The 19,783-nt window shown below is 42.9% G+C and overlaps 1 protein-coding gene across 3 annotated transcripts in view; it reads right to left on the bottom strand.

The window, feature by feature from the left end:
- DYNC1H1 (dynein cytoplasmic 1 heavy chain 1) overlaps positions 1-19,783 on the bottom strand; it is a 68,406-nt gene that overhangs the window by 43,293 nt on the left and 5,330 nt on the right. For all 3 annotated transcript variants that reach the window (XM_040641397.1, XM_040641398.1, XM_040641400.1), the window contains exons 2-11: positions 16,613-16,700; positions 14,635-14,808; positions 14,139-14,394; positions 13,610-13,796; positions 12,017-12,288; positions 11,698-11,925; positions 6,573-7,649; positions 5,815-5,994; positions 4,204-4,353; positions 2,038-2,184 (exon numbers count right to left, since the gene is read on the bottom strand). In XM_040641397.1, coding sequence (XP_040497331.1) covers positions 2,038-2,184; positions 4,204-4,353; positions 5,815-5,994; positions 6,573-7,649; positions 11,698-11,925; positions 12,017-12,288; positions 13,610-13,796; positions 14,139-14,394; positions 14,635-14,808; positions 16,613-16,700 — 2,759 coding nt within the window. The remainder of the gene's footprint in view (positions 1-2,037; positions 2,185-4,203; positions 4,354-5,814; positions 5,995-6,572; positions 7,650-11,697; positions 11,926-12,016; positions 12,289-13,609; positions 13,797-14,138; positions 14,395-14,634; positions 14,809-16,612; positions 16,701-19,783) is intronic.

The following is a 19,783-nucleotide window of genomic DNA, read 5'->3' as shown; positions in this document are numbered from 1 at the left end:
GTGTTGGAAATAAATTTTAAGGGGGCAACAGCAGACACAAAGACCTGTCAGGAGGAACTTCAAGAATCCAAGTGAGGGATGATGCGGGACACCTAGGTGGCTCAGTTGGTTAAGCGTCTGCCTTTGGCCATGTCATGATCCCAGGGTTCTGGGATTGAGTCCCACATCAAGCTCCTTGCTTGGTGGGGAGCCTGCTTCTCCCTCTGCCTGCTGTTGCCCCTGCTTGTGCTCTCTCTCTCTGACAAATAAATAAATAAACTCTTAAAAAAAAAAAAAGTGAGGGATGATTTATTTATTTGGACTGGTGGTATCAGTAGATGTGGGCAAAAAAGATCAGGTTCATTTTGAAGAGAGACAGTGGGAGGACAGGGTGACACCTCGACTTAGCCTGAGCGGGTTGAACGTGGAGAAAGGAAAGACTGGGGGTGAGAGCAACTCTGAGGGAGGGGGTCGGAGGCACGTTCAGTGTGATGTGCCTATCGGTCTGGTGGAGATGCCCCGGAGCCAGAAGGACAGATGGGGCTGGAGGTCAAGATAAAGGCTTGGCTGGAGATGTGAGCACAGTGCTGTCATGTACGGCCGGCACTGAGTGAACAGACTGGGTGGGACAGAGTTCTGGGGTGGGCAGCACACGGAAACAGGCAGAGGCTGGAAGAAGGAGAGCTAAAGAGGAGCCAGCAGAGGAGACCAGCCATTGGGGTGGGAGGAAAATCAGGACAGCCAAGCGGAACAAGTGTATCAAGCGGGAGGCGGTGTGCACCTGTCACAGCCTGCCACTGCCACTTCTCAAGGGCTGAGAAGCCCGCCACAGCGATAGGGAAAGGCCAGTGACCCCGACGTCTGAGGGGTAGGGGCCTGGAGCAGGTGTGCAGACAATTCCTCCATGTTTTTACCAAGAGGAGCCAAGAAGTAAGATGGCTAGAGGGTGACAGGGGTCAGGCTTACTCGATGACAGGAGACTGAGGCGCAGAGCAAGGGCATGGGACCAGCTTAAGAAGGGCTGGCTTCAGTTCTGTCAGATATGGAGACAAACAGGACAGCAATGCAAAGAGAAACATGGCTGGTTAAAAACAGGACGTGACAAGAAATACCCTGCAGTCTGCACAGAGTCCTTGAGCAGAAGGAACCAGTATTCACAGCCTGGTTCTGATTAGCTGGTCACGGCCAAGACTGTAAGTGTATAGATGGTTGCTACTGCAAAAAAATCTGACGACTCAGCCTATGTTGCATCTGTTCAAAACTAAGACTTTCTAGAAGAGCCTGTCATGACAGAGATTGTGGAGATCTGCTTATCTGAAATAATTTTCCTTAGAAGCCAGGAACTAAAACAGGCTTCTCAGTTTTCCTTTTGCTCCAGAAGCACATTATTAAGAGTATATCTGGGATTTGTTTTAAAATAATCTGGTGGGGCAGGGGTGGGGAAAGAAAGAGAAATTTAAATTGGCCTCATGATAATAAACAAGGCAAGTTGGTGTGAGCTCATGATTTTCCCTCCAGTTTCGTGTATATTTGCAAACTAATATAATAAAGTGGGGGCGGGGAGGAACAGGAATTAAAATTTCCAAAGAAGTTCATGGAGAGCATTTCTAAGAGACTATGGAGATCAGAACTGCAGAGGCCACTATTTGGAAAGACAGCCATGGGAAAACCGTCAGGTCACACAAGGCTTCTTCTAGCTTTCCCTTAGAATGCTGAGCCATGGGACGCCTGGGTGGCTCAGTCAGTTAAGGGTCTGCCTTCAGCTCAGGTCATGATCCCAGCGTCCTGGGATCGAGTCCCGCATCAGGCTCCTTGCTCAGCGGGGAGCCTGTTTCTCCCTCTGCCAGCTACTCCCCTGCTTGTCCTCTCTCCCTCTCTCTCTGACAAATAAATAAATAAAATCTTAAAAACAAAAAAACCCAAGGCTGAGCCAGAAGTCCGCAATCTGAGAAGACATGTGAGAGCAACATTTAAAGAGGCATGACGGAGAGGCGGTGCCACAGAACCCTGGGGAGGCCTGGTCCGAGGGCTCACGGTGCGAGTGCCCGGAAGGCTCACCTGGTACCTCTGACTCTGGATCCTGGGAAGAGACAGCACAACCATCTTCCAGGCAAACATTTCCTGATACAGCTTATACCTGCACTCTTCGATTGGTGGATTCAAATAGATGACCTGATTGGTTATTCTTAGCTCATGAACAACATTCTGTAAAAGAAAGATTTCATTTCTTACTTAGCAATCAGTTTCAATAAAATGCTTTTATGCATTTGCGATGTCAGAATCAGTATTCACGACAACTGTGATTATTTCTTGGTTAAAAATCTAACACCTAAGTGTGATTCTAACACACTAATAAATTGGTGAATGCCTAGAGGAGCCATTTTCAATTAAATGGTACTGAACATACGTGTATGTGACTGTTGCTCAGTAATTATTTTGAATAAAATCAGGTGTATGAATGCTGAAATTTGAAACTGGGTAAAAAGTATAGAAATCATAGTTTTTTTTTGTTTTTTTTTTTTTTTTTTTTGGTCATACGAAGCAACAGAATCATTTCAAAGTAATGTTCTTGATAGAAAAACATTTTCCAAAGTAAAAAAAAAATGGTCTTGATGCATAAAGCTTTCTCCCTCTAAATTTTATTAACCTACTTGAGTCTGAACCATGAGTCTGTTACGTGGTCTTCCATATTTCACAAGTGTGGTCCACAGCCCTCTCTAAAGGACTGTGAGAAGTCAGAGGGCAGGCACTGCGTAGGTTCCTCCTGGGTCCCCTGTGCCTTGGTGAACACACAATAGGTGCTCAAGGGAGCACCACCTGATTTAATATGTGTGGTAATCTATGGACACAATGACCTCAGACCGAGAACCCTGTGCCACCGATGCAGGGACGGAGGCTGGCATTAGCCGTCAGACATGTGCTGCAGGGAGGCAGGTTTACAAGTCAAGGTGAGGCTGTGCCACCTGCCAATGCCTACTTTAGGCTAAGCGAGAATTCTGACTCCATCTCTACCAGATAACTGCTTTAGCTTAGACATGCTCGTTTGCTTTTCTACATCTCTGTATTTTAAAAAGTACGCTCTGGGGATAAATATATGTAATATTCAAAAGTGAAAACATTTTTCAAGATTAAGAGGAAAAAAAACGAGAAGGTAGCATCTGGGGAGAAAAAAAACAGCCAACTGTTTCTCCCACATCAAAGTTTTTACCTTCAGTTCTTTTAGACTTCTGTTTTGTAAGACATTTTTATTGGTAAATTGAACACAAATGCAACAAACTACATAACACAAATGCACGGCCTACTGAAACTATATGGCAGACACCTTTGTAACCAACAGCCACACTGGTAGACACGACCTATTTGCACAGCCTGAACTAACACTTTTCTAGAAGGATTGCTGGGCTCCAGCTGGCCACTCCTTCACTCAAATGGGAAATCGGTGGCTTGGAGACAAAGACTGCTGTTCAGTATGCTGACCACTGTGCTAGTCATTCTCCCACGAGACTGATTGAAATTTTGTGAAAACAGTGACATTTTAGTGTCAGAGTCTACCCTTTTCCTTGTACAGATTACATGCAGTTCTTGAAATGATTTCTTGGACGTATGCTTAGAAAGCAGAGTTGTTTTGTTTTTTTTTCCAGTGTAGATTTTTTCTAAAATTTCCCGTTTTCTAAAAACTTCTGTTTTGGAAGTTATTTTAGACTTACAGGAAAGTTGCGAAGAAAGTATGAAGAGTTTTCACATACCCTTCACCAGCTCCTTCTAATGTTACATCTAACAGGGTACAATTACCCAAATGAAGAAATTAATACTGATGCAACACTACTAAGTAAAGTACTGACTTCAGTCCGATTTCCCAGCCCCCCAGTACCCACAGTTGTCACATCTCCTCAATCCCTTCCAACCCGTGACATTTTCTCAGTTTTTCCTGTCTCTCATGACCCTGATGCTGTTCTGTAGGGATATCTGATCTTTTCTCATGACTGGAATGAGTCTGGGATATATGGGGACAAAGACTGGGGAGGAGCTGCCCTGTCACATCACACACAGTGCCAGAGTAAAACAATGTGCACGAGCAGCACTGGTGATGCCGACTGTGGTCACCCGGTGAGGTGCTGTCTGTCAGGTTTCTTCACTGTTAAGGGGCTTTCTCCTTGGTACTTTTTAAGGGGAGAATCCTTTGCTTGATTTATTAGCAAACTGGATGCCACGGGAAAGACTCACTTTAATCTTTGGCTCTCCACCAGGCTTGTGACTGACTTGAGGTGCGTCTGTATCCATGTCAACTTCTGCTTTATCTTCAGCTTGTCCGAGAAGCACCTGGGTCCAAGCTCTCAGGCCAGCTTGTAGGCGAACACCCAATATTCTTTCAATCTACAGAGAAAGTAGGATCAGAGCACAGTGTTCCCTCCAAAAGTTAGCTCAACAACCATGACAGACAGGAAGCCAATGCTTTAGCTCAAGGCTGACAGTTGCTACCACACCCTTCATCTTACCCTGGTTCCCCACCTCACTCCGTCCCTCTCCCAGCCTCAGAGAACCTGACCCCCATCTGGGAGCTAGCCCAATCACCAGCCCTCCGACTTGTAAGGAACAAGGAGATGGACACAGATGCAGTCATGGTCTTACTGTTTGCTCAACAGACTAGAAAATTTACAAAACAAAAGCATTTTCCTGACAACCTTAGAGATAAAACTAACAATCTACAATCTGGCGAACACCCCATTTACTTTTTTGTAAAACTGAGATATAACTGACATATAATGTATTAGCGTCAGGTATATGACATGATTCCATTTTTGTATGTACTGCAAAACAATCACCAGTGAGAGTAGTTAACACCTGTCAGCACACACAGGTGCCCATTTTAACAAGTAAAGAAGGAAGCCTTCTCTCTGATGTGGAATGAGACAAGTGAATGTCCCATGAATAGGACATCTGTATGTCTTTGTGCAGTCTGTCCATCCTGGGAATGCTGTAAAGGTCACTGTGGCAAACCCCGAGACTTTCGGTAGATGCAGAAGAGTGGGGTTTGTTAACTTTCTCTGGTAGTGTCCCGTGTGTAGATACACTGTACCTTTGTGGGTCACAGGCTTTCTTTTCCTTTCTCCTTAAATGGATAACTAAGGTGCTTAGGAGCTGCCCAACCACCACCTGCCCACTGAGCAGCTCTACCATGAAATATCCTACTTCCTGGGGCTCTCCACGGATGCTGACATCCACGTGGTAAGAATGTTTTAAACACATACACAGGTGCACACAGATACATTCCCCTCCCCGCACACCTCTACAGCAGTGAGCCCTGATCCTCTACACCAGGAATAAGACATATTTGGTTGCTCGGCATTTCTTTCTTAAAAATTATTATTATTTTAAGGAAGCTCTTGGCTCAACATGGGGCTTGAATTCATGACCCAGAGGTCAAGAGTCCCACCCGAGCTCTACCGACTGAGTCAGCCAGGTCCCCTGAGCATTTCTTTTTAAATTGGGTGGTAGAGAGGGGGCAGCGTGTCAGAGAAGGATGCCTGGAGAGGAGGGCCAGGGAGAATCACCTACATTCCTGGGTGAGCAGGGAGGGCAGGCAGGAGGTTGTCAGATATTCAGAAAATAAAGAGACTCCCCCCACCTCCCCACCTGCAAGTTGGAATGGACAGGAAGGAGCATTGCTAGTATCACACAGCTCAGCTCCGCTGTTAGCTAAATGGGATTTCTCGAGAGGAAACTGGACTACTGCTGGTAACTTCTATGGGAAAATGCTTTTCAGTGACAAACTACTAAGCTTATAAAACAGGGATGACAGAAAACTGAAGAGCACCTTAACCACCCATCCCTCACCTCCATGTCAAGTTTGTTGACCCAGATGGGCAAGTTGGAGTAGGAGTGCAGATTCAAGTCGTCCACAGCCTTCTGGACTCTGTTCAAGATCTCGGAGAAGGTCTTGTGGTCATACATGCAAGTCTCCAGGGAACGGACCTCCAGGTCTATTTTTTCTTCAATAATTAGCAGGTCATCCACCTAAAGAAAGGTATATTTAATATTTAAAACACCATTCATAGTATCCCTTTATTTTTATGTATATTCTTCTCAATTAACATATGTTTCAGGCAAAGGAGTTCTTCCATGAGTAGCCAGCATGTGTAGCAGACCCACGCTCTCACTCGGACCTGCTCCCAGCAGCAGGCTCAGGGCCAGGAGGCTTACAACTGTCCGGCTGCGCTAGGGTCTGGGAAGGAAGCCTGGGTCTGGGGAGGACTGACAGCAAGGGCCACGGCTGCAGATCTAGAGCCCTGCTGTCCATGCAGCTATATCAGTAATAAAGCTCTCATTTCACTTGGTCAGACTCCTGTGTCCTTCCCCTCTCCATTGGTGTCTAAACTCAGGCTGTTACTTAACGGTCTTGCCAGAACCCCACCACTATCCAACAGCCCAGTATGTAAAAGGGCCTCTTCTCCCCTTCAGCTCACAAGGCCCAATGCTCTACCTGCCAGGAACGCCTCCTATGGGAGAACTACCCCATTAAATGAGTGAGCTATTACTGTGTTTAGTTCATTCCCGGGACCCTGCAGGGTGGGGGGCAGTAAAGTACAACACACCTTTTCTTGGAAGTTGAAGACAGTCTCTGCCAAGCGCTGCACGTACGGGTCGAGTTTGTACGATTCCCACACCAGTGCAATGCCCTCTGCGATCAGAGCTTGCACTTCCTTTTTCAAGCCGGCCACCAAGAGGGAAATGGTGTTCCGCTCCTCCACCTTCTCACAGGTCCGCTCGTAGGTGCGCACACTCTCTATCAGCGAGATGGCAAATGGGTAGAGCTGGTTTGCTTGATGAGCCTTGTTCACAATTGCCAGTGGGACTCGGAAACCAAGCCACTTGAGGTTTCGAACTTCTTTGGAAAGCGTGATGATCTCTGGAAGGAAGTTAACTTTCAGCTTCAGGACGTTTCCGGTTCGGCCCCGGACGCGAGTGCTCTCAATGGTGAAGATGCGCCCCGAGACACCGAGGTTGCGCTGCTGCACCTTCCGGGCCCAGTCGTCAAAGATCTCCTGAGTGTTGAGCTTCATGCGGAAGCTGTCCCCGTCCTGCTTCAGCTTCTGGCCCTCCACATGGTTCTCCCAGCCCTTGCCCAGCACGTCCTCCACACGCTTCATGTAGGCGCTCAGTTGGCGGTCTATCTGCTTCGCCCAGATGATGGAGCCCGACACTGGGGGCAGGTCGCGCACGTGGCTCATCTTACACGCCTGACTCTGTGGGTACTGGACCTTGAACTTGTCGTGGAGGGACTCAATGTCATCTTTCACGCGCTGGATTAGCTGGGTCTGGTACTCACGGATGGCCCCACGGATGTGAGGCCTAACGAACAGTGCGTTGAACCTGGAGAAAATCCTGAACATCTCGTTAGCGTTCTTGGCTGTGCCAAGCTGATCCCTAAGGCGAGCGGTGATCCGGGTCTCCACCCTGTCGATTCGCTCATCATATCTCTTCATGGCGGCCTCCCAAGCTTCCGTGCCTTCCTTGGAGACGTCTAGCCCGTCCACTTCCTTGACGTTCTCATATGCAAGGTTGACCTCCTCAATAGCGTTCGCATCCGCAGCATCAAAGAGAACCTCGGCTACTTTCATGTCCTGAGGCTCGGGGACCTCTCCTTGATTCTGCTGTGCAACTGCTGTGACCTGAAAGAGGAGGACTCGTGACAAAAATGTTGATTGCACGAAGGCTGTTGTTCTGTTGGACACCAGGAGCACACACCGCCCAACACAGTCAGTCCTACCTGCGGGTTTTTAACTTTTAGCCAAACATTTTATAACCACAATGCAACAAAACTATGAGAAATATGACAGAGTATATTCTAACTCTGCATGTAAAGATCTTCTGACAATGTAGTTTTAGTTCTTGAACTAAAATAACATGTTAAAACCTGGGTTTTGGGTACTTGTCTCTTCAAAGTTTTGTCTACAATTAAAACTGCTTTGGGAAGCTCAGTAATTCACAGGAGCACTACATATAAACTCAGCATCTGACGTAAAGAGTCTTCCTTTTTGACTTTTAAAACTCTAGTTATAATCCATGGGTAAACACCACAGCAGAGGGACAGATAAAGGCTACACTAACAGGGAAGAATTCCCCTGCTCAGGTCCCTGAAGCTCCCACAGAGCAGAGCATTTACCTCAGGAAGTGTCAGACTTCCACACCCATCTCCTGCCCACACTCCCGCAGAATTACAAAGCTAGGCGGGGCCTTCATCTGGGTCCACAGATGTCTTGGAGAAAATTCAGATGGTCTGGGAACTTGTTTGGTGGAGATCATCATCATTATTTTCATTAACCCCTAACTAAAATTTAGCATTTCCTCCAACTATGAACGCATACAACAGTCACAAATAATTGTCACCAAAAAATACTTCATCACATTACATTTGTACAGATCTTTTTTTTTTTTTAATATTTATTTTAGAGAGACAGAGTGCAAGCACAAGTGAATACACGAGTTGGGGGCAGGGTAGAGGGACAGGGAGACAAGCAGACTCCCACTGAGTGGGGAGCTCGAGGCGGGTCCCAGGATCCTGAGATCATGACCTGAATTGGAATAAAGAGTGGGACGCTTAACCCATCTAGCCATCCAGGCGTCTCACATTTGAACTTAAGATCTTGCTTACGCTCATTACTACTTCAAAATTATGGCATTAATACGGCCCGTCACTAGATCTTGCTATTTTATGCGCTCATGGAGAAGCACACAGATTACTAGAGCACAACCCAGATAATTGTTTCTTTGTAAAAACTGTTTCTTTTATTTTATGCATTTAAAAACATTCTGAGTACTCCTGGTCCTGGTAGTATGAGGGCAAAAGCTGAACAAAATTATTAAAAATAGCCTTTTCAGGACAACGGAAAACAAGCAAAGGCAACCAACAACCTCAGATGTTTTCTCATGACAAAGTGCTACCAAATCATCTCTCTAAAAACAAAACAAAACAAAACAAAAACAGGGGCGCCTGGGTGGCTCAGCCAGTTAAGTGTCTTGATTTCGGCTCAGGTCATGATCTCAGGGTTGTGAGATTGAGCCCTGTGTTGGCCTCCATGCTGGCTCTGGAGGCCTGCTTAAGATCCTCTCTCTCCCTCTTCCTCTGTCCCCCAACCTACCCTCCTCTTCCTCTCTTAAAAAAAATAAAATAAAAAATAAAATAAAAAAGGTGCTACCAAATCAGGTAAGTAACAGTTAGTTGTTGGCTTTCTTGCCTGGAGGTGCTCCCATCCCCCAGCTCAGGCAGTGAAAACCTGCAGCTTTGCTGGTGGGAGCAGAACAGCAGTAAGTTTAAAGGGGAGATTCTGAAAATGGGAGAGCCCAAGAAGGGCCAAGGTAATGAACTATACACACACACTGGAGACCTTGGGGAGCCCTGCAGGAATGAAAAGTCTGGGCAGGTTTACAACTTACTGTCAACTGAGAATTTGATATCCAGTGAAACCATCATTCCAATATTAAAGTGAAATATTTTTCCTAGTAAACACAAAATGGGGGCATGTGTTGCTGGCAGGCCTATGGAATAAGAAATACTACCAGAATTCCTTTAACTACAGGGAAGAGACACACCAGACAGTAAGTCAGATCCAAAGGAAGGAATGAAGAGAACTGGGCAATGTTAACACGTGGACAAACGTTAAGGGATTATGTATATTCTTCTTCTTTCTTCTCCTAATTTTTCTAAAATGAATGTGACTGCTTAAAACAAAACTCACAACACGGCCTTGTTGGGTTTACAGCATGTGAAGCTGTAATACACGTGACAAGGGGACAAGGGAGCTACAGTGGTAGGAGGTTCCCACGGTTTACTGGAAGTCAGTATTGCGCACGCCATGATAAATGAAAGATGCACACTGTGATCCCTAGAGAATCGCTAGGAAAGAAAATTCAGAGGCATACAGCTACGGGTCCACAGAGGAATTAAAATGAGATGGCCAAGATAACACGAGAAGAGGCAGGAGAGAACTAGAGGAGCAACAAGTGAGACAAGCAGGAAACAAACCACGAATGACAGCTCTGAATCCAACCATCTCAATAGTTAGATTCAATGGGAATAAACACTCCAATAAAACCATTCTGAGAACATATGCATGCACATGTAAGCTTATCATAAACTTTACTGATATAAAGGACACACACTGCATGATTTACAAATAAAAAGAAAATACAAAATGATCTTTTAAAAATACAGTATACGAGAAGAGGTACATGGGAAAAAAGGGTTAAGAAACCTGAGGCTAGAAGGAATCAGAACTAGAATCAGATCTCTCACAGATAAAATAGAGGGCTAACATTTGAAGCCAACACACACATGCATGCCTGCACACATCGATCAGTGAGCACGGAGCGAAAAGATGCTGAGGACTCACTATTAACAATTTACTACAAATAGCAGGCCCTCCTACACAGCGAACGAAGCTTCCTGGATGGCATGATTTCTAGACTGGACCCCCCCCCCCACCAACATTTTACTACAAAAATTTTTAAACTACAGGACGGCAAAAGATTTACAGACTGAACACCCATGTGTCCCCACGCAGAGTCGATGCCACTGTCCATATATAGTTGATCCTTGAACAATACGGGTTTGAACTACACATCCACTTACACACACACATTCACTTACACACACACATTCACTTACACACACACATTCACTTACACACACACATCCACTTACACTCACATCCACTTACACACTCACATCCACTTACACACACATCCACTTACACACACACATCCACTTACACACACATTCACTTACACACAGGTTTTTTTTGGATCTAGTACAGTAAACATTTTCTTTACGTTATGACCTTCTTGATATCATTTTTTCCCTCTAGCTTACTTCACTGTAAGAATACAGTGTCTAACATATGTAACATACAAAATATGTTAACTCTTTATGTTATCAGTAAGGCTTCTGCTCAACGGTAGGCTACTGTTTGTTTTTTTTTTTAAGATTTTATTTGTTTATTTGAGAGAGAGTGAGAGAGCACGAGAGCAGGGTGAGGGGCAGAGGGAGAAATTTTGTTGTGTTTTGTTTCTAAGATTTTATTTTTAAGTAATCTCTACACCTAAGGTGGGGCTTAGACTAACAACCCTAAGATCAAGAGCCGCATGCTCCAGGTGCCCCAGTAGTTAGGTTTTTAGAGAGTCAAAAGTCTCATATAGATTGCCAACTACGCAGGAAGCTGGCACCAGTAACCCCCATGTTGTTCAAGGGTCAACTGTGTATTAGTCCACCTTATATTTCTGGGCTGCAGTTTTTAAAGGAAAAAAATCATTGGTAAAGGAAAAGACAGGCGAATTAAGAAGAAAAAAAAGCATGTACAAAGAAAAGGAATCATTTAATTCTTTTAATAAATCTCAGACATATGCAATTATAAATGAGAAATCTGGGAAAAAGTTTAAAAAACATGTCCAAGTCACACAGCTTGTTAAACAGTGGAATTAGGATTTAAAACCCAGGGAGTCTGGCTCTAGGGTTCAAGCATTTTTGGGGAAGGGATGAATGGATGGAGAAGATTTGTACTGAAAATACAGAATCACTATATTGTAGAGAGGACAGTGAAAGGATGCAAATAGAATTCAAGAGGCATTTGGTGCAGAACAGAAGGAAGTAGTTTATTCTCAGAAAAAGAAAGCAGGTTATAAAAACAACTCATGTACGTATTTTTAAAATGTGAAGCATACCTGTGGCCTCAGGACCCTGACAATGACAGCTCTCAGCTGTTCGTGCTGACGTCGAAATTTTCTCATCTGGTCGAGGCGGGCCTGGAGCTTCCTGTGAGCAGGATTGATTCGCCACACCATCTTCAGGTTTTCTTCCCTTTTTCTTTTGACAATGTCTCTCAGTAACACCTGAAGCTTCTCATATTCATCATCCCAAGTCTGAAAGACTTCAAAGCATGCGACCATCACCTAGGATATAATTTACGAAAGGCAGCTTATTATTACAGCATGTTTTCATCTCCGTGCCCTCGGGTTGGTTTTCTGATGTATTAAAACTTACTTTTTCAAATTCTTCATAAGCAACATGCATCAATTTTCTCGTGCCCAATACTTTGAGTAACTGAGAACTCAAGTCTCTTGAAATTGCCTCCACCAAACGCAGTGCCCTCTGAATGGGATACTTTGTGTTTCGGATCTTTCTCAAATGGGTGAAAATTGCGACAAGTGCCTGCCGTATTTTGTCCAGCTCAGTGGCAGACAGCAAATCATTCAGAGGGAAATCTTTCATCAGAGGATTGTAGTCATTCACAGTTTCCAAAGCCTGTTTTAGACCTAGATTAACAAAGAAACGGTTAATGGTGTTCATTGAAGTAATACAGGTATAATATAACGTTATATGTCAACCATACCTTCATTAGGGAAAAGGAATACAATGAAGAGGACACTGCTTATAGCCTAACCCTGGGCAAGTAAACTGAAATACAGCCTCACAACGGAACCTTCTGTTGTTGCGAAGAGTGAGTGACACAGAAACTATGATATTTGAAAAAAAGGAACATGTTATTAACAGGATGATCCTCTGTTAATTAACGGATGGTCTCACCGCTTTTTAAAGAATATCAGTCAACTCACGCCATACTCTAAAGGCTGTGGGTGGCGGCCCCATGAAGTTCATTGCTTTCCGTACCATCTAAACGTTCTACGAATAACATTAAGCTTAGAAAAACTACAATGTTATCATCCTTAGGAACAGTAAAAATATAAATGGTACACCCGTGGCTCATGTGAGCTGAATGTGTTATGGACACAGAAGCCCAGAAGCACCTGGGTCTAGTCTACTTTCTGACTCCTCCAGCAGAAGACTAAGAAAAAAAAAAAAAAAGAAAGAAAAAAAAAAGTATTAGGAAAGAAGTAAGTTCCAGAGGTATTTAAAAACAAAATTTCAAGGCATACCTTTCAGCACTAGTGAATGCCCAGGTAACACGTGCAATGTGATCCATGTAACTGGAAGACTGCCACCTGGAGCTTCCTCTAACATTTATAACGTGGGCAGCATGCCTTTTTTGGAGGGCGAGAACATGACCAGTATTGCAGCCCCAATTCCTTGCTCTAACATTCTCTGGTGGGCAGAGCTGTAGAGAAATGCCTAACCATGCCCGGTCAATTCAAACCTTTGAGTGTCCACATGTGCTAATACAACATCACTCACACTGCTGTGCATACAGAAAACCAAATCTATCTTGACCACTTTCAGGACAGGGAGGAAGGCAGAGAATGGGGAAAAGGGGCAGGTAAAAGAGGAAGAGAAAGCACTGTCCAGCTCTCCTTCCACAGTCCTGTGGGCAAGTAACTTCTGCTTAATGTCAACCGTCTTCCTGCCTGGATTGTCAAAAGCACACTTGACTTTATACTAAAAAAGTACGGTCTACTCAAGGAACCAAGTAACTGAGAAACAGGAGGGAAACTCCCAGGACTCTACTCAGGCCTAGAAACTGGCTTATATTCTCAAAACTCCAGAAGGAGAAGGAACGTATGTAGGAAAATCATTGGATGGTCCATCTACTGACTTTCACTGAAATCATCACTGAAATCACTGAAAGCTCAAAAGCCAGATCCACAACTTACTGATCATATTATTGGTTCTAGTTTTTACCTGTATCAGTGTCAAAACTGACAGTGGCATGGAAACGCTTGCCGTGTTTCAAGATATCCAGAGTAAGGAGAACTTCTGGGCTCTCTCGTTTCTCCTGTATGCGGTACAACGCACGTTCCAAGTTTAACCAGAAACTAATTTCCTGCAAGGCTGTTCCTGAGGCAGGGTCTCGATCAAGTTTGGTCACCTTTAAGGATAAATAACATTCAAGAGTATTCACTATTTAAATAAAGGTAGGAAAGTATCATTAACTAAACACATGCATTACAACGTAATTTTTATATTTCAAGTAGATTTCCTTCCTTGTCCATTATAAGTGGTTTAATAAATGAAAGCAAAGGTATAAGACAGCTGTGATCAACACTCTCTCAGGGTTAATATTTAAACAACTGCATGCCGTCCCAGGACCATGGAAAGCACTGCTAACCTCATCTGACACTTCACCTCATTCACAAAAACTCAGACCAGTTTCTCAGAGACATTAAAGAACAAAGTACTTTATACAACACACTCAATACCATGCTCTTACTTTTTGAATTTCTCGGATCCAGCGGTTAACTCCTGATTGTAACTGATTGAGAAAAGTTGGGTCTTCAACCTTATCTCCAAAGTCTGTAACTTTTGGCTTTTCTCCACGTTCGTAACACTGTTTTGCAACATTTGTAATAATGGGATGAATTGGCAGGCTGATCTCTGGAATTTCAATATTCTGCTGCAAGTGAAGGAGCCCCATTTCAAGTTCTGCGATCTTTTTTTCAACGGAAGGAGCCATTTTATCACCATCCCTAAAAAGGTTAACAAACACTTCAAAACTTTAGTGAGCTGTTGGGTCTCCAAAAGATCCTATTATTTTAGGTCTGTCAAACATTAATAATATACATCTTATTGATGGCAACAGATTTATATCCTCTTGGTTTACTAGCTTTACCCTCCCAATTCCCAAATTCCACATTATCTTTCATGGTGTCTTGTGAACACTAAGTGAAACAGGACATTCAAACCAACAAAGGAAAAATGGTTTTTACCTGTCTGCCTTGCCAGACTCTCTGATATAGGACTTAAAAAAAGGAGCCACCGCATTGCTAATGAAAGAATGCAAGGTTTCATATGGTGAGTCTTCACTGAGCGTGAGGACTCGGAGCTGAGAAGATACTGGCTTGTCTGCATCAATTACTGGAGTACGTTTAATGAATGCCAAGCTAAAATAAAGCAAAAGAAGAAATTAGAACAAAGAGCCTCATTCCTAATCAGTTTTAATAACTGTCACCCTTGGTGTGTTGCACACAATTAAAAATTCATCTGAAAGTCATACAAAGAACATGTTAAAGAGTTGCTTTTCTAATAGGGAAACACACTGCTTATCTTCCTTTACTCATGTGAGAACTGAATCAGGTTAAAGTTTTGGTATGTGACCACGAAACCAGGCAAATGGTTAATCTGTCTAATATATGGGTTGAGTTAATAATCTTGGCCTCACTCAAACGAACCTCCCTAGTAACTCCAAGTTACAAGCCATGATATACTTAAATCTGATCTTATGCTAATTTGTACCATTCCTTTATGGCACTAAGTCACACATCAGCTTTAACAAACAATAGTCACCCACAGGTTAATGTGGCAAGACGGCACTCCAGGCCCCCATAGCCTGGCCTAAATCAACTCTTCCAGTTTTATCTCCTGCTATGTACCCTCTTCCCCACCCAAGACACAACTTAAAATAAATGTCCCATTCTCTAAACGTGATGTGCCACTGTGTTTTTGCTTAAGAAATCTACATTCATCTGCTGAAATTCCAAGTAATCTTCAAAACCCAGTTCCCGCATAACCTCTTCCACGGGACTTTCCCTAACCAGAATCACCTTCTCCAATCTCCATGGTTCGTGCTATTCTGCACCCCTAAGATTCTGCCAAGTAGTACAGTTAGTTGTGTGTCTGCCAAGCTTTCTCCCCAAAGACCACAAGCTTCTGGGGAACCAGGTTTTATTTCTCTGCATACCTACTGCCATATCTTACACATAACAGGTGCTCAAAGATAGTTAAAATAGTTCAAAAAAATTAGTATTTGAATTTTCTGTTCCCAGGCCAGTACTTTACACATAATACTTTATGTTATTCTAAAAAGTCACTGAAGCCTGCTGATGTGACACATAGAGAAGGAAAAAGTCATAATAGCATCCCTGCCCAAAATGCATAAATAAATCTAATCACCAGTGGCCTATACTTCTCAAAAATTTAAAAACTGTAACAAGGCTATGAATAGAAGTGTCCCTGTTCTTAGGAAATACACTGAAGTATTTAGGGATAAAGGGGCAGGTTGCCTATAACTCTCAAATGGTTCAAGAAAAAAGCGATGATGCAAACATGGCTATGTTAACGACAGCTTCTGATAGCAACTATATAGCATTCATGAGTCATGTGACTCTTCAAGGCTTGAAATTATGCAAAATAAGAACTTTTCAAAAGCCAATGCTGTGTAAATTAAACACTTACATATTTAAATTTGGATATGTCTACTGGAGTGTAAACTGACACCGCTTTTCTGGAAGGTGGGAAAAATCTGGTAACATGCATTAAAGACTTTAATGGCACATTGCATCTGAACCAGTAACGCTTTCTTTAGGGATTTACACTAAAAAGAATGAGACCTCTACCTAAGAATCTTTACTAGGTTTTTACTAGTTATTTACAATAAAGAAAATCCAGATATAATCTGAGAATTATTATTATACATGTTAAGTACATTTTGGCTCAAACCTAAAATGGATGCCATGACACAGCAATTAAAATAAAAATATTTTAGAATTTATACTGACTTGGAAATCCTCTGAATTTCAATACATTAAATCAAAGGTGATTCAACTAATTTATTTTAAATTCAATACATGAATTTAAACAGCAGAAATCTTGAATGTTTTCTTAATGTCTTCGTCTGAGTCAATTAAGATCTACATTCAATTCTCACAAATTTATAATCCGAAACAACAGTGTATTCACACTACTTACCTATTGGACTTAACTCCGTAATGAATGTCTATGTTGATATTATAGGAAATGAATTCTTTTTCCTCTTCTCCTTCATCACCAACATCCTCTACAAATTGTAGTAAATATGATATCAAATTCATGTCAATATCATCTGCTCACCCTACCCCCAACCTGACATTTAAACCCCCACATGACTTGGCTCTACCTATTTTTCCCTTCCTACCCATTTTTTCCGTGACTCCTGGCCCAGGCACTTTGCTGTGTCATCTGGGCAAGGTAGTTAACTTCTCTGCACCTCTATTTCTTTTTCTGTAAGTCGGAGGCACGGGCCTGCCTGGGGTGTTGGAAGCACTAGATCAGCGTCTGGCCCCGCGCAGTGCGAGGTGGTGTTCCCTACACTGATGCTCACCACCCCCTCCAGGCAGTCTCCCTTGTACTCCCAACACAGAAGGCGCTTCCCACTTCCCTCTCTGGGTATTCTGCTCAGGTGTTCACTCAACGCTCACTATGGACTGGCATTTTACTCAGTACTTTAGGTCTATCACACATCTAACGCTCACAACAACACGGGGGTTGGCATGACTATTTTTACCCATGTTTTCCAAGTAAGAAATGTAAGTAAACTGCCCCCAAACACATGTCTGGAAAGGGACAAAGTGAGAATTCAGAAACCTGTGATTCCAAACCCAGGGTCCTCCCCAGCACGTGGCCCACCCCAGCCCTGGTTAAACGCCCCAGCCAAGTGCAAACACCGATCAAGAAAATCCTTATTAACAAACATCCCCAGGGTCACCAAGAGGCATTCACCTAGCCTTCCCCTCTGCTCTCACACCACTTTTCTGGGCCTGCTCTGGGGTCGATTTATGACTGCATCTTCCTCTGCAAAGGTGAGCCCCTGCAGGGCGGGGACCATGCTGGATTCCACACAGCAAACACCATGCACGGTAGTCATTTTAAAAAGCTTACTGGAATGCAACAGTAAGCTAGCTCAAGATGCATGTGAACAAAATTTCTTTCTTTCTTTTTTTTAAGTAGGCTCCAGAATAAGCATGGAGCCTAATGCAGGGCTTGAACTCATGACCCTGAGATCAAGACCTGGGCTGAGATCAATAGTCAGACGCTTTACTGACTGAGCCACCCAAATGCCCCCGAACAAAACTAAATAATTAAAAAACTGCAATTGAAAATTTTAAAATTTGTAAGAATGGGAAATAATTCAAACTTCTAGATCTAGTGCTAATCCACTCGATGCATAGACGCTCCAGCTGAACTATCTCTGCAATGGTACGTTGTTATGGAATATCTGTACCGGCAAAAACTTCTACCCAAGGACTATCACGGTATATGTGTGGCTCGCCTTCACTTTCAAGTCATGACATAAGAGCAAAAGTGATTACTTAGTGAAGTAATCCTGGGAAAGTCATTTTTCTTCCTCTGGGTTTCAAATTCATGAAATGGAAAATGGGTGGAATAGGTGACAGAGATTCAGAGCACACTTACAATAAACACTGAGTAATGTACAGAAGTGCTGATTCACCATATACCTGAAACTAGTATAAAACTGTATGTTAACTATATTAGAATTAAAATAAAAAAAATAAAAAGTAAATACAATGGGCAGCAGAGGAGGGGGTGGATATTAAATGAGGCGGTCTATAAAGTTTCTTTATGCACCAACAACTATGAAAATCTGGGTATACAGGGTCTGAGCAAAAGCTATTTATTTCCTTAGCTTTAAGATGAGACAAAAACAAAGTTTACACTAAAAAAAATATCAGTATATCTGTCAAGATAATAACTCTTCCAAAATATCGTTTTTAGTATAATTTTAGGAAGTGAGAGGAGGTGGCCAAGTATCCTAGTATGCCAGGTACTTCCCAGCTGTTTTTAAAAAATGACTAACTTAGGGGCGCCTGGGTGGCTCAGTCGTTAAGCGTCTGCTCAGGTCATGATCCCAGGGTCCTGGGATCGAGCCCCTCATCAGGCTCCCTGCTCAGCAGGAAGCCTGCTTCTCCTTCTCCCACTCCCCCTACTTGTGTTCCCGCTCGCTGCCTCTCTCTCTGTCAAATAAATAAATAAAATCTTTTAAAAAAAAGAAAAAAACAAAACTAAAAAAAAAAAAACACTAAACAAATCAATCAGGTTTTCTAACTACCAAAATGCGGATATACCACAAGACAGATCACACTGCCTGAAACCAACCACACATATGACTGCAATCTCTAAAATGCAAGCACATGGACAGATCATAAAGAAACACTCCCAAACTAAAACAGTTGTCAGGGTGGTAGGATTATAAAATATTTTCTCCCTCAATTTTCCAAAATCTGCTCTATGAATTTTATAAAATATATGCCATCAAAATAGCATCCAAACAGTACCCAGAAAAGTAACATTTTATAATCGTGAAAGGAAATCACTAATATAACTAAAAGCATGGTATGTTAATTTTGAATCATTTCTTCCTCCGAGACAAAATTCACCATGTATATAAATAATATCACACAGAAAACACGCCAACTGGATGCAGCATCTAGCCACGCTGCCTGCACTTCCTAAGGCAAACAGGGTTAAAGGAACTGGGCATCAGGCCCTGAGATGAGTCACGGCTCTGCTCTGTCTCAGCACTGCTGGGAACGCCCAGCTCCCAGCTCCGCACCAGGAATACTGCAATGCAGAACACTGCCTGAGCTCGGGAAGGCACACCCAAAGACACAATCCTCAGACACGGATATCCAATAGGTATCCTCTATCGCTTTGTTAAAACCCTCATTTCTTTTGATGGTAATAATCTATGGAAGTCACAGAATACATTTCACATTAGTTTTTTAATGCTTGCTCTCCATAAAAAGAGATCAAATGAAGTCTGAGTATGTCTGATTCCTACCTAGTAGAAAGAACCTGTCATTGTTTTATAAACTGCCAAATAATTTAACCTTTTTGCCTCCCTATAAATTATTACATCTTCCAAATAATAGTGTAACATTCTACTTCTGCAGAAACTTTTTTTTTAACTGTTCAGAGGAAAGACACTTGATAGTTAATTCTTAATAACAAAGACGCTATTAATCGTGCTATATTTAGAAGCTTATAGGTAACACAACCTTGGGTATTTTATCAGGCAATACCGCTTACGAATCCGTTTCCTACTGCTGCTAACATTACTGGTTAACACATAAGGGCCAAATA

Source organism: Ursus maritimus, unplaced genomic scaffold (assembly GCF_017311325.1).
Source record: "Ursus maritimus isolate PB19 unplaced genomic scaffold, ASM1731132v1 scaffold_25, whole genome shotgun sequence".
Lineage (NCBI taxonomy): Eukaryota > Metazoa > Chordata > Mammalia > Carnivora > Ursidae > Ursus > Ursus maritimus.
This window is presented reverse-complemented; position numbering and strand designations above follow the sequence as displayed.